The sequence below is a fragment of the Anoplolepis gracilipes genome, chromosome 7 (assembly GCF_047496725.1).
Source record: "Anoplolepis gracilipes chromosome 7, ASM4749672v1, whole genome shotgun sequence".
Classification (NCBI taxonomy): Eukaryota; Metazoa; Arthropoda; class Insecta; order Hymenoptera; family Formicidae; genus Anoplolepis; species Anoplolepis gracilipes.
Window position 1 is genome coordinate 894,724 of NC_132976.1, and position 15,136 is coordinate 909,859.

At 33.3% G+C, this 15,136-nt stretch overlaps 2 protein-coding genes across 6 annotated transcripts; one reads left to right on the forward strand and one right to left on the reverse strand.

Moving 5' to 3' along the window:
• Positions 1 to 217: 217 nt before the first annotated feature.
• Dock (SH2/SH3 adaptor protein dock) lies at positions 218 to 5,375 on the reverse strand. Of its 5 annotated transcripts, none has more exons than XM_072896559.1 (4): positions 5,358 to 5,375; positions 3,003 to 3,304; positions 1,412 to 2,349; positions 218 to 1,047 (listed from the first exon to the last, which is right to left on the reverse strand). In XM_072896559.1, the coding sequence occupies exons 2-4, from the start codon at positions 3,019 to 3,021 to the stop codon at positions 826 to 828; spliced, it is 1,179 nt and encodes a 392-aa protein (XP_072752660.1). In that variant the 5' UTR covers positions 3,022 to 3,304; positions 5,358 to 5,375; the 3' UTR covers positions 218 to 825. The 5 variants fall into 5 exon arrangements, with proteins under 5 accessions (XP_072752660.1, XP_072752657.1, XP_072752659.1 ...); XM_072896556.1 differs by lacking the exon at positions 5,358 to 5,375 and adding an exon at positions 4,835 to 5,332; XM_072896558.1 differs by lacking the exon at positions 5,358 to 5,375 and adding an exon at positions 4,484 to 4,790.
• A 1,243-nt stretch (positions 5,376 to 6,618) lies between these two features.
• LOC140668025 (ras GTPase-activating-like protein IQGAP1) lies at positions 6,619 to 14,906 on the forward strand. The gene is made up of 19 exons (XM_072896548.1): positions 6,619 to 6,773; positions 7,155 to 7,248; positions 7,350 to 7,584; positions 7,682 to 7,826; positions 8,002 to 8,159; positions 8,243 to 8,374; positions 8,459 to 8,543; positions 8,654 to 8,745; positions 8,829 to 8,994; positions 9,075 to 9,238; positions 9,669 to 9,803; positions 9,903 to 10,059; positions 10,157 to 10,402; positions 10,511 to 10,674; positions 10,755 to 10,898; positions 10,978 to 11,349; positions 11,460 to 11,624; positions 11,695 to 11,808; positions 11,889 to 14,906. The coding sequence occupies exons 1-19, from the start codon at positions 6,734 to 6,736 to the stop codon at positions 14,052 to 14,054; spliced, it is 4,974 nt and encodes a 1,657-aa protein (XP_072752649.1). The 5' UTR covers positions 6,619 to 6,733; the 3' UTR covers positions 14,055 to 14,906.
• Positions 14,907 to 15,136: the final 230 nt, after the last annotated feature.

Genomic DNA, 15,136 nt, shown 5'->3' on the forward strand with positions numbered 1-15,136 from the left:
AATAGGAATATAAATATGTATATATATCTAGAAAAAATATTCTGTAAAAAAAGAAAAAAATGATTATTATAGCATAATGTATTGTAGTAACCTGAAATGTATATATATATATATATATATATATATATATATATATATATATATCTGTGTATTACAGATCTATTATGTTAAAATTAAAAATGAACACGTAAAATCGAGGATACACATTCTGTCTCTCTTCTTTATGCACACTTAAATACAGTTTATTTACTTAAAAACTTCTAATAAATACAAAATCACAAATGAACACTTAGTCTTTGTTATAATTCAATACCGATAGCTCTAGAGTAGAGATCCACTTAATCGTTCATAATTGCATGATAATTAATTACTTGATCATTACACTTGCGCAGTCTATCTTATATGCAGTTGTAATATATTATTAATTGTAATAACATGGTCGGTTCGCGTATTACAATTACATATGAATATAAAGATATAAGCCTTGTTGTGTTGTCAATTAGTTTCACATAGTTGCCATATTTATGTTTCTTTGTTCGTTTGCTGAGTAGTTTGGAAGCTCCGAGGAGAATGTGTGTGTAAAAGATTCACTTAGAGTAATAAATTATATATATAGATATATATGTCACTGTATAAATGGAGAAAAACAATCGAGAAACACTAATATACGAGTGTAGACCAATTATATTAATTGTTATGTATAAACGTACGAGATGTGTATGATGATATTGATATTACTAGGCAGGCGTCGCGTATCTTAGTGATACATCTGAAAGCGCATGGACTGTCTTCTTCTTCTTCATCATCATCATGGCACGAATTCATCTAGCAACCATTGCTACTGGCATTGCCTTTTGGTAATGGGCGCACCAAGTACAACTTTTCGCCCTGTTTATTGGTGTAGATTGGCGCTCTCTGGTAATGATCTACAAGCTGATCTAATGTGTGGAACTTCCTTTGACCAATGCAATATAGCGCTCCTTCCACATGTACCCTAAAGTGCTTATTACGTCCTGGTGCTTTCAAGGATACCGAATAGTCGCCCATCTAAAAATTGACAATAATGAGCAATGTTTATAACGCAGTAAACCATCTCATATGTTTGTATTTGTGTATATATATTATTATATGTATCCTTTATGGATATAATAAACTGGAGCAATTAAATTTTTAACTAATTTTAAAGCATTAAATTTTCTTTAAACAAATACAAAACTTTGATACTTCTAATTATTTATATATAAAGAAATAGGGTAAATAGAAATAGGCAAACGCAGATATTCACAGATTAGATCTTTGAATGTAAAGTTTTGACTGGACTATAATCTATCTTGGTAAAAATGTTGTAAAGTTATCGAAGCAAAATGTTCTGATTGAAGCGCGACATCAACCGCACTTACTATACACTTACGTTGGTTTCGCTATCCCTGATTAGGAAATCTCCATCGTGGCCGTGTTGATTGAGCAGCGTGTCGCATTGCGAACGCGTAATACTACCGTAGTACCAGGGTTTACCGACGAGATGCGGCCGATCACCCGGATCCGGCCTCCGTTCGAGGGAATCCCCTTGACTGATCTCGCTGCTCGTCATGCCACGTTCGCGATACGGTTGTGTCAAGTATTCGCTGAGTTCCTGAAGATAATTGCGCGGTACCAGTCCGACTTGTCCCTGGCTGTTTCTCGCCTTGTACCATTCCGGATCTGCTGGCGGTCGATCGAGAATCTCGAGGCGATCGCCCTTCTCAAACGACAGTTCCTGATCGTTGTTGGAGGAGAACGAATAAAGGGCCACCACGATATCGAGCACATTCTCAGCCATTGCGTATGTGTGCAGCGTGTCGTCGGCATCGCCCTCTTCCTGAGTATAGTTCGACGGGAACCAGCCGGCCTGGGTGCCGCTTTGGCCTCGCCACCAACCATCGTTGCTCTTCTCGAGTATCAGGATTCTGGTGCCCTTCACGAGGGACAACTCGTCTGCCTGCTGCGCCTGATAATTATACTTGACAACCGCGGTACCGATCGCTTCGCTTGGATCGGCCGGCAGACGTCGCGCCATGATGGGTGACTCAACCGCACGCGATGGCGAGTTACTGGATGGCAACGTCTTGGAGCCAGAGCCCTTTTTAACCTTCTTCTTAATACTGTCGAACAACGAGGGCTTCTCTTTTTTAACATAGTTGCTCGGCACGTACCCCGCCTGTCCTCTCGCACTTTGTACTCGCCACCAATGTTTCGAATCGTCCAACAATAGATAGCGATCATTCTTACGTAAATCTAGTTCCTGGGCACCCTGTGCCCCGTAATCATACTTGGCGACAACGTAACATACGTCGTCTTGACTCGTCTTGCCTGAAACGGTATCATGATTATTATAGCACATATTAATAAAAAAGATGCATAATGAGAAAGAAATCATTATGTTAATCTCTTCTTTTGCTAACGTCAATTTATCACATTCAACGATATATACATAAATAATCAATTATCACTCTCTCGCTCTACCTTATTTTGTTTGTAAAATTTATAAATATTAAGAATAATTTATATATGTATGTATTATATAATTTAGTAAAATTATAACAAAAAATCATCAGGTTCATACTATTTTTTTTTATAACAAAATCATAAAATTAAACTTACTATTCTTAATCATCACTCTACACACACTCACACACAAGTACTATATCTGTTTATAGTAACAGTAACATGTACTTTATAAATTTACGTAACAAATATCACAATATATATATTGATACAAAATTATTCATACAATAATCGATTTTATGGATTAAAGATTATATATAAGAAATAAAAGTCTCAATATGTTTTTCAAGAAATTTGCAAAATATATATAGAACTAAAATTATAACTTTCCAAAATATACAAGAAATTCAAATCATCATCAAGATAACAGATCTATATAGACCTGATGAGCTTTATATTGATGTCAAATTGAAAAAAATTTACATACAAAGCAAAGCATACGAAAAAATAAAACGTACCATGCTTCATGGCTGCCATGTGCGAAAAAATAAATACATATATATATGTATATACGATGATATATTATATATATATGTATTTAAATTTGTATGTACAGCTGAGAGTGTGGCGTGAGTAGCTGCTACTCACGTACTACTTCAACAAATCTTAAGTCTGCTTGTACAGAGTCGACGGCGTAAGTGCAGCAGGCATTCATTATTTTACTTTTGCTTTTTTTTTGTTCAGTGCTGATGCACCTGCTGATTTCTTTGGTCAGAATCCATCGTTCTCAAGGGTAGCGCAAGCAAGTGCATTACCAACACTTTGGAAAAAATAAAATAACTATCATTAGCATGAGATTATCAAATAGACAAGTTTGATAAAACTTTATTTTTTTATTGTAATATTATACTTAAAATACACATAATATACATATTAATAGAGTGAGTCAAGCTAAACTTTTTATCTGGAGTATAACTTTTATAAAGATTAATAATTATAATTGTGATTATTCAAAGATATTTGAATCTGAAGTTACACGATGAATATTAAGTGAATTTCCATTATGGTAAAACAAGAAAAATAATCGCAAATTATTACACATTAAGTGACTCACCCTATATACGTGCTTGTTTACTTTTTAAAAAATCTTTATCTCTCTAAATGAGCAATATATTTCACAGTTGCAACATCTGTTTGTGATAAATATACATTCTAATATCAAAATTTATTGAACTCTTATATATGCAATTCAAATTAATAATTAGTAACATTAAAAATCAACTTGGAAATTATAATAAGCAAATTATTTATAAATCAATAGCTATATCTTAGCGATTATCTTTTGTAAATTAAGTAAGTTAATGTAATCTTCTATACAAAGTACATGATCTGTATCCTAATATATTATAGTATACTAAATTATATATATGCATGCAATATAATATACAAATATAAAAACTACATATTTACGCATACAATTTAGGCTAAATATAATCAATATTAACATAAAAAATATATAACTAACATATTTTTGGAATATATTTAGAATTTTTTTGGAAGCTTTATAGATTCAATAATAATGCAATCTTACGTTAGGAAAAAATCTAACAAGATTTAGAACACAAATGCATTTTGGACAAACTAAAAATGCACTTGTGTACACAACAGTGAACATTTCCCAGTCTCCCCCCTCTTTTTTATCTCGTATGTTGAAAAAATTTCTGTAGTGTTCCGAGAGGGAGAAGTCTCACGGGGAGAGTTATGATCTAAACAATCGATTAAGAGAAGACAACAATCTGCCATTAAAAAATTTCGCTAATAAATATAATTTTCCAAACAGTGTAAAGCCGGTTGCGTCGTAACTGATGACGCTATAGTCACCCCTGCTGACTCGAGTTTCCTCCTTTCTGCCATATCGTAAACGCGGGCATATAATCTAGAGAAAAGCAACTAATAAGATATAAGGTAGATAAAAATATATAAAATCATCGATGCTCACGCAGTGCGAATGCGAGGCTCGCCGTGTCGCATATGTCGCGTATATGAAAATCCACCATCTCCGTTTACATCACGACTATAAAAGCGCCGGAGATGCTCTCGGAAAGGGACAGTGATACCGCTGAGCGAAATTAGTCATAGACATGGCACAACTGACTCTAAGCGAGCGAGCGGTCGCTGCTCTAAAAGGCTCGTCTGCTTCTCTCTCACTCGCTCCACTCTCTCCTTCGCCTGAGAGAGAGAGAAACAGGCGAGCGACGTGACACAACCTACGCGCTACGAAACGTGCGATGAGAGTACGAGAAGCAAGCAATATGTATGTACATATATAATAAATGCCGGCCGGACTTACCGATTTTTAAACTTGACATATTCCTGCATAAAGCTTTTGGGATCTTACGTCGTTACAGGGCTTGTTTTCCCCCACCCCGAGTCGCAGCCATGAACGACTGGAGCGGTACCTTCGTACCGAGGGGGGCTCGTGTGCGTGTCTATCACTCTCACTCCCTCTCTCCCTCCCTCTCTCTCTCTCTCTCTCTTTCTTTTTCTATTACTGACAGAAGCGGGGAATCAGGAAAGGAGTGCGCCACGTTCCATCCGCTTTCGATCGTCCCCGACGTCGGCGAGAAAGAATGATAACTGATACGCACCAGGATGCACCGGGATCACGGGCGATCGGATGGTGTGTCACACGCGAATCACCGCCCCTGCAACTCGCGGCGAGAACGGACAGCGGACCCGAAACCCGAAGCGACGTTCACGGCGCTGATTCGCGGCCGCGCGACCCCTCCCGCACGAAGGACAGACCCACCCTTAGGCCGAAGATGTGTGTATGTATGTATATACCGAACTGAAGGCTCAGGGTATGTGCATACCTGTCAGTTGGCGTCGCAAGTCCTCCATCCGGCTGAAACGTCCGCTGCGCCATCTGGCGACAAAAAGTTTCTTTCCGGTATACTCTCTTTTCTTCCACTTCCGGTTTAGACATGCCGTGGCTGAAGACCCTATAATAAGAGACCAGGCAAGAACGAGGCCACTTTTGATTGGTGCGCCATGTTTCGTCTATTCCCGCTCATATTCAAATTTCACTCAAGTTAAATATAAAACATTATTTTAACAAATTATTTAAATTAATATAAAAATTGTTTTGTAATATTTTTATAATATTTAATATTATTTAGATTTTAAATAAATAGAGTAAAGCCCGTATCAAACTACGCATTGAAAATTGAGATTAAAGATTGAAGATTGAAATTTAACCAATTAAGATAAAGCAATTTTAGTTTCCTTTGTTCTGATTAGTCAAATTCTAATCTTTAATCTTCAATCTTCAATTTTCAATGCGTAGTCTGATACGGGCTTTACTCTATTTAAAATTTAAATAATATTAAATAACATAAATATTAAACATTATAAAAATATACAAAAGTAATTTTTATATTAATCTAAATAATTTGTTGAAATAATTTTTTTATATTTAACGTTTTCTTAATACTATAAAAAACTCAAGTAAAAGAAAGGAATAATTAATTAAGTTAGAAACATTTTTAATATTTGCAAAATTGATTTAAAAAAGTATGTATAGCCATAGACTTACTATCGTATCTTTTTTTAATATTACTTTTAATATTTTTTCTCTTTATATTCTTAATCGAAATGTTACAAATTTTTAAATAATTTTAAAAAATCATTGATGACAATTCATAATATGTTCACAGTATGTAACCTGGCTAAATTTAGAAATTAGATAATTTTTCCAATTAATATTTTTAATATTAAAATTTTTGAATAATATCGGCATATTCTTTCTAATAATATAAATAGTTTAAATGTTTTTACATTGACATACGACACGTCGTTTAGGATCTGTTGGAAAAAATACTCATTGCATATTTTTTTGCAGAAGAATTATTACAAAATTCGGCTGAGCAGCCACCCATTTTTAAAATTTCTCGCTCGCAGAGGGTTTTGACGAAACATGACGGGCTACTAGTCTCTGATTGGCTAGTTTCTTTGCTGACCGGTCTCTTATTATAGGGTCTCTAGCCGCGGCTGTGTCTATTTTATTTTCTCAGTCCCATCTAGGTATTCGATATACACCGTGACTGTTCGTTTTGCGTTGTCAGCACTGCCGTCAGTGCTGCCGTGGAATGATAAATTTGAATTTGAGAGAATGTAACGTATCGTCTGATTTGTTTTTCACCTGTTGCGTTCTCCGACTTTTCGCGTGTGACAGTTGTTCGTTCTCAGAATGATCAACGCGGCTGACATTTCGACGGAAGATGGAAAAGGTAAGAAAACTGTTAATCTATAATCTCACTTCATGTTATATTAATTAATAATAAATATATCTCTCCGCATTCTCATATGCAAATCACGGATTTTTTTATAAACAATCGTTGGTTTCGAGAGTCAATATAAATATGAATATGAATGACTAATAAAATTGATAAATTTACATTTATATACGTATGATTGATTATAATTATGCACGTGTATGTATGTATAATTATGTGCTGGCTATTTGGAAATAGCAGAGCGAATAAGTACAGCAGTTTGAGAGAAACATTCTTGTGACATTGACATTACAAAGAGACAATTTAAATGTACGATATCTATATAGTTTGTATATTTCGATCGAATACAAATGTTTACGATTGAATGCATTTTAGAGGAAGATGTGGGAAAATCTGCAGAAAAAATGGACGAACAACGCAGAAAAACATTGGCATATGAGTATCTCTGCTACCTGGAAGGAGCAAAGAAGTAATATATTAATATAATATAAATATTATAATAAAAAAGATATATTCTTTTTTAAATAAAAAGAAATATTAAAATTCATGAAAAATTCTTTTTTTTTGTAGATGGATAGAAGCTTGTTTGAGAGAATCGTTACCTCCAACAACCGAGCTGGAGGAGAATCTTCGCAATGGTGTATATCTGGCTAAACTTGGTCATTTTATGGCACCTAATGTTTTACCATTGAGTAAAATCTATGACATTGAACAGCGCAGATACAAAGCTGTAGGATTGCAATTTCGTCACACGGATAATATAAATCATTTTCTGAAATGCTTGGTATCTGCACAATTACCATTGGTGTGTGCTCATATAATAATCATGAGAAAAAAATGTATTATTAATATAATGTAAATATGGATTCTGTTTACATTTATCAATATATTTCCTTTTATAGACATTCCTACCGGAAACAACAGATATATACGATAAAAAGAATATGCCACGAGTAATATACTGTCTCCATGCTCTTAGTACACATTTATTTAAATTGGGGAAAGCACCGCCAATGCAAGATTTGTATGGAAAAGTAAATTTCTCTGGTATGTACTGTGTCCTCTGTAATATTATGTAGAAAATGGATATCAGGACATACAAGTTTAAAACAAAATATTAAAATTAAAATATTAAAATGTTTTGTTTGGATGTGTGAAAAATAAAAAAGATTTATAGCTATATTATGCAATTTTTATAACAATTATTATGTGTTTTTTCTAGATGAAGAGATAGATGCAGTTAGTAAAGAATTGCAAAAATATGGCATTCAACTACCTTCTTTCCAAAAAATAGGTGGTTTATTGACAAACAGTATTGCTATGGACACAGCTGCTCTTCATGCTGCTGTGATTGCAATTAATCAAGCTCTGATAGATAACGTATGCCTGTTTTATTTTATTTATAAAATAATTCCTTTACACAAATAATTTTACTTAGTACCAATTAATCTGTATATTTTCAGGATGATAAAATTCTATATACACTTCAAAGTAAAGAGGCACAATTAAATAATATTAAACCTGTTTACATCAAAGAATACACTGAAGCACTATTGACTGCTAAAATTGCAAAAACAGAGGCATCACTTAATAGAGTATGTGATTATATTACTAAATTTATATCTTTATGTTCACTTTAATAATTTTATTAATCTTTCTCTTAATACAATGTTATTCAGTCCCTCAATGACAGTTATGTAGCAGATGTTTATGATGAGTTATTAACACAAGCAGAAATACAAGGACACATTAATTATGTAAATGGTAAATAAGTATTATTTAAGATATATAGATTTTAATAATTATTTGATGATTTTCATAATTTACCAAATTGTATCTGATTTAGTTTGTTATTGTGACAAAACCTATTTCAGCTTCCTGTGCCCTGAAAGTTATCATTTCGTCTGTATTACGTGACGGTGCTGAATTAATAGCTTCTTTAGGGGTATCTGTATTACCTTTCAAGGTATAGGAAGATATATATTTTTTTTAATATAAACTATTTGCATATTAAAAAGTGCTTTAATTAATGTTATAAATATTTTACAGAATATAGTTTCTGAGAATGTTGAAGATTACAAAAAACAACTCATGCTGGTGTTGGATGAAGAGCCATGGAATGACACATATGCATCTGAAAACATTCAGTACTGGACAGATACATTTCAGAGTGCGATTGACAAAGCAAACGAGAATGCGCAGCGACGCCGCAAACGTTAATATTACTTAATAAAATTTCTATAATTTTTTTTTTTTTCAAATAAATATGGACTAGAATTTCGATTTATATTACAGGAGAGAAAACTGTAAAACTGCTGAACATGGCTTTAGAATCTGCAGATAAAGAGAAATTTTATGAGATTTTGCATAGTCCATATTTGGAAGTCTCTCATTGTATTGATGAGTATGCAGTTCCATTGTATTACCAGGAGATGAAGGATGATCATGCAGAATCTCAGGTAAGTTTATACATATTTAAAATTTTTATTTTTTAGAAATAAAAGAAAAAATCTAATGCAATGTCAAATATTTATTGTATGTGAAAGCTTTTTTTACTTAATTTTTTGTTAATTTTTTAAATCCATTTAGTTAAGAATTAAGTAGTTAATTTTTGTCTGTGATTGATGAGTAGGAAGTATTAAAGAAGCTTTTGTATAATAAATTTATTTTAAATTTGTATCTCAAATTTATTTTGATTTCCTGTAAATTCTAGAAGTTCTAAAATTCGAGATATATATATATATATATATATATATATATATTTTTTTTTTTTTTTTTTTTTTTTTTTTTTTTTTTTTTCAAAAGTTGACAATACTTATTTTCTTTTTTCTATTTACTATTATTGCAGTCAACTTTTTTCATTAATAGCAACAATTTTGTTTCTGACAGACTGATCTCACTTATAATGACATAGTAGCTAGTGTACGTTTATTACCCAATATAGCTGCTATTACTAAAGCAGTGGACACGGAAAATCCAGATTTTGTGTTTGAAAAGCTGTCGAATCCGGATGTATATTTACCTGTATGTATATATACATAAGAATCTATAATTATTTTCACTGATATATAGAAACAAACTATTTTAACATAGTACTAACAAGTAAGTATGATTTCATTATAGGGATTGGACGAATTTAATAAAGTAAAGTATGCACATACACTAGCGACTCTTCGGCAGGTAAAGCTAAGAACATCCCAAGAATGTTCTTTACTAACGTATAGCGACATTCAACAATGTATTTATTCGGTGAATGCAGAGTGTGACGAAGGTTTCGAAGGTAGAATAAAAATATCACACTAATGATATACATGTGACTACATTTTTACATATCAAATGTTATTGAGAATTAATATGATATAATTTTTTTTTAACAGTTATAAAGATTTTACAGCAAATAAATCAAGCTATAGCGGCGAACGATTATGAGACTATGATGAGAGCCTTAGAAATAATAACCGACAAGTATGATATACCCAAGTTTTCACATGATGCTTTACTTTACTTGAAGATGTTTAAAAAACGTTTAATTGAGAAAGAATCTGACGGATCTGAGCTGTGGTTGGATGATATTAAAACTGTAGCAAAAACAGTTTCATTAGAAATTGAAAAAATTGAAAACAGTACGTTGGAATTATTCACATTTATTATTAAATTAAAATTTGATAGATATAATACAAAAGATAATAATAGACAACAGATAAAAATTATCTTAATTTTGTTATTTATAGTGATTGAATTTTTATACAATATCAACATCTATATACAAGACAATAATATGAAAGAAGCTTGCGAGTGCTGTCAAAGCTTTAACATGATTAAAAATTTTAAAAAACTTACCAAAGAATGTCAAAAGAGATGTTTTCTGGCATTGGTGCAATTACAAAAGCAAAAGGTATAAAATAATTTTTTTTTATAAAAACAATGTACATCTTGCATAATTATATAATCATTCATTATACATTTTGATCACAGCGCAAAATATATACTTGCCCGTATATTTCATATACGACCGACGAAGGAAATAAAATCTATATTGATTTAAAAGACAAAAGGTATGCATGGGAATGTCCGGCAGATATTAAGAAAACTTATCATATCACTATAAATGATATAAACGTACGTATATGTTATTTCTGAGTTTTATGCCTAGTTTAAAGGTACACATTACTAATAATCGTCTGTTTTACATTTGTAGGAAATAATTGAATCTGTTTTAATAGAGAAACATCAGAAAAATTGTGTAATGTATGATGAAAAATTACTTATTAGACTTCAAGCTTGCATTAAAGGATATTTATTACGTAAAAAGATTGTTGATAGATATGATTATATCAATGATAATGTAAGGAGTATTGTCATGATACAAGCATGGTGGAGAGGTATCAGGCAACGTAAACAATATCATAAATTGTTGAAAGAAAGGGAACGACAATTAAATGTATTATTAGGTCACAATAAATTATTAAATGCAAAAGCAAATAATAAAAACGATACATTACATCAAGATAAGTTATTAAATGTTAAAAGAAGTAACAAAAATGATAAATTAAATCGATATAAGAAACAGGTAAATTTTTCTTTAAATTTAATTTTTGACTAAACATTTTATTTTGTAACAAGTTGCATTTTTTATCAGTAAATAATAACTTATTGTCATAAAATGTTTCTAAATTACAGGAAGATAAAATAATAAAGATACAAGCTTTATGGCGTGGCCGAGCATCGAGGAAAGCTTTTCATTCATTATTGCGCTCGGAGAAACCGTCATTCCCTGTGGTCAGGCACTTTTCAACGGTATTAGGTTTCAGTGCGGAAGATTACGACAAAGACCTAGAATTACAAGTACGTTGATTTTTGTATTATTAATTACGTATTACAATATCAAATTTGCTTTCATGGCAATTTATTTTAGAAATTAAAGCATGAGGTTGTTCAATGTATAAGGCACAATCAGAATTTGTCGGAGCAGTTGAATAACATGTATATTAAAATAGGACTATTGATACAGAACAGAATAGCATTACAGGTATATTTTTTTCTTAATTATGCAATCAAAATTTACTAAAACATCAACTAAAACATATTTACTTGCATATATTTATGTAGGACGTAGTAGCGCACGGAAAGAGTCTGGATTCTCTCGCGAAGGACCAAAACGTGAATAAAAATCAAAGCATCTTGTGCGATTCCGCCACGACACCACACAAGGGTCTCAAATCGTTAACGAAAGAAGGACGTAAGATGCTAGAGGGCTATCAACACTTGTTCTATGCGTTGCAAACGAATCCGCAATATCTGTCCAAATTGTTGTATTTACCGCCTAGTAACAAGTCCAACAAGTTGTTCTTGAAAAATATCATCTGGACACTATTCAATTTCGGATCGAACACGAGGGAAGACTATTTATTGCTGAAACTTTTCGGTTATGCATTGAAAGAGGAGATCAAGTGCAATTGTCATCAGCCTTCCGATGTATTGACTGGCAAGCCACTGGTTCGCGAGATGGTGGTCAATTACGCGAAACAGTTTAACGGTCAGGCATCATTGAAGCAAATTGTCGGTCCGTTAATCGAGAAGGTCTTGGAGGAGAAGGATCTATGTATGGAGACGAATCCGGTAGATATATACAAGCTTTGGCGAAATCAATTGGAAATGGAGTCTGGCAAGTCTCTGGATATGCCTCACACAGTGTCTCAGGAGCAGGCGCTGAAACATATTCCAGTCCAGGAATCGCTCACGAGAGCGATAAATCAGTTAAAGAAGATTTCTCTTGAATTTCTCAACAGGATAACGAGGTCCCGCGATTTAATCCCTTACGGAATGTTATATGTTTCGAAGATCCTTTACAGTTCACTGGCAGAAAAGTTTCCGCTTGCTCCCGAAAAGGATATCCTGAAGGCTGTTGGTAATTTAATTTATTATCATTTCATCAATGCCGCAATTGTAGCACCGGATACCTTCGACATCGTTACGTTGCCGGTCGATAAATCCTTGTCCTCCTGCCAAAGGAAGAATCTGGCCAGTATAGCCAAAGTGTTGCAATTCTCCACTTCGAAGAAGGGCTTCGGCGAGGAGGCACCGCACTTGGAATGTTTGAATCCTTTTATAATCGCCTGCCACGAGAAGTTCAAAGACTTCTTTCGATATTGCTGTCAAGTCGAGGATCTTGAAGAGCACTTCGATATTCATGAATATACGGAAGCCACGCTTATACAAAGCCCAGAGATATGCGTATCTTTACAAGAAATATGCGAGATACATGCCTTGATGTTGAGATACGAAGATGTGATAGCGCCAGATCCATCGGATTCTTTGCATGATTTGTTGGATGATCTTGGTCCGGTGCCGACTGTAGCATCGTTACTAGGAATATCCAACGCGGTGTACGAGACGAATTTGGCACGATACAGCAAACAAGAAGTATGCTTAGTATTGACAAACAAATTTCAAGTGCCAAGAAACAACGACACGAATCTGAACAATCTCTTCGTCAAGGCAAAAGAATTGCTCGTTTCGGTTATTTCATTCTTGAAAAAACCGACTCTCGTAGAATCCTTGGAGATCACTTCTTCTCCAATGTGCGCGAGATTATTCGATTATTCGTCCATGTCAGCGACAGTTCGTGAGAGTTCGTCTATAAATGACTGCAAAATGCAATTGCGCGCGTACCTCAACAAACTCGAGCTAGAAGGATGGGTGACTCGTGCGGATGGTTATCAAACGATCGTGACCTCGATAGCGAGAGATATTTGCAACAAGAACAAGTATCGCGTTGCGAGGGACAAGGAGTTGCAAACGCTGCGCGCGACCAAAATGCGATTGGACGAGAAGACAAAATATTATCAGGAGCAAGTCGAATTCTATAACGAATACATAAGAGGTTGTCTTCAAAATCTGCACAGAGGGAAGAGTTCGCTTCGCGCGATGCAAAAGGACACTCATACCTTGTCCAAACTACGATCCAAAATGACGGTCAAGTATTCTGCCTGGAAGCTGCAGGAGAAGGGCGTGCTGATGGAGGTTGATCAGACACTAAGTCCGACGGAAATGAAAAACGTAATATTTGAGATAAACCCGACGGAGCATAACGGCGTTTTCTCTGTGCGCTGCAAGTTTATGGGCGTCGAGTTGGAAAAGCTCGACATTAGTATACAGGAATTGCTTGAAATGCAGTACGAAGGTCGTTCTTATATGGATATGTTCGGCAGAGCAAAAGTCAACGTGAATCTGCTCTTGTATCTACTAAATCGGAAATTTTACGGCAAAAAATGAAGGAAATTATTTTTATAATCGTTGGCGTATCTTTCAGTAACTAACCATCGGCATAATTTAGGAGAATATGCGTATTAAACGTGCAATTAATTTGCCAGCGCGTGTTCAGAGTGGCAACAGTATTTTATCACCATGACAAATAATTAAAAGTATATTTTTTCTATATTTCTAAATTATTTTCATGATCGTTGATTTTAATACGCAAAACTATATATAATATGTGAAGCATGGAAGTTTATAACAAATTGATTTTTTTTTTTTTATCAAAATAAGGCGATTCAAATTCTTCTCTCTTCGTGCATTTTGCAAGCAGCACTGTAAATTACCATTCAAGATAAATAGAGTAAAGTCTAAATTATGCGAAAGATATATATGATATATTAACTTATCACACCGTTTGTATTTATTTTTTTATTTCACGCGATGTTTTTCTAATAATTAAGTAGTGTATGAGCACTACTAATACAGTACTCTTTGTAGGATATAATTTCACAAATAATATAATTTTCGTATAATGTGTGTCGGTCTCTTTAACAGCAATCTATCTAGTCTATGACACAGCATGCGTTTTGTAAATAATTGTATACGAATATTCAAAATATCAATATTTGCAAATACAGTTATTGTATTCAAAATATCAATGCGATACAAGCTTGACAATGGTCGCCTAATATTATATGTATATAAAGGTATTTAGGTAAACTTATTTAATTCCTGATTATGAATTTGTATACATGCGACTGCAATGTAGACATAAGAAGCTATTTCAAGTTAAGAAACCCTTGATCAATATTGTAATATCAGATTTAGGTTTTGGCGACAAAGAAATAATAAATTATAAATTTTAATAAATGTGCGTTTTGTGTCTTATTTTAAACCATATTACACGTCTTTCTCTCTATATGGGTGTGTGAGTCTACATCAGATTCTTAAATTATCTGAACAGAACATGTAAAAGCTTCAAAAGTTAATGGAGAATAATTTGACGTGTTAATACACGCGTTGATAGAAAAATTAGTATTAATTTCAAATAATAATAAAAAAAAATATATATATATAATACAATTAAAAAAAACAGGTTT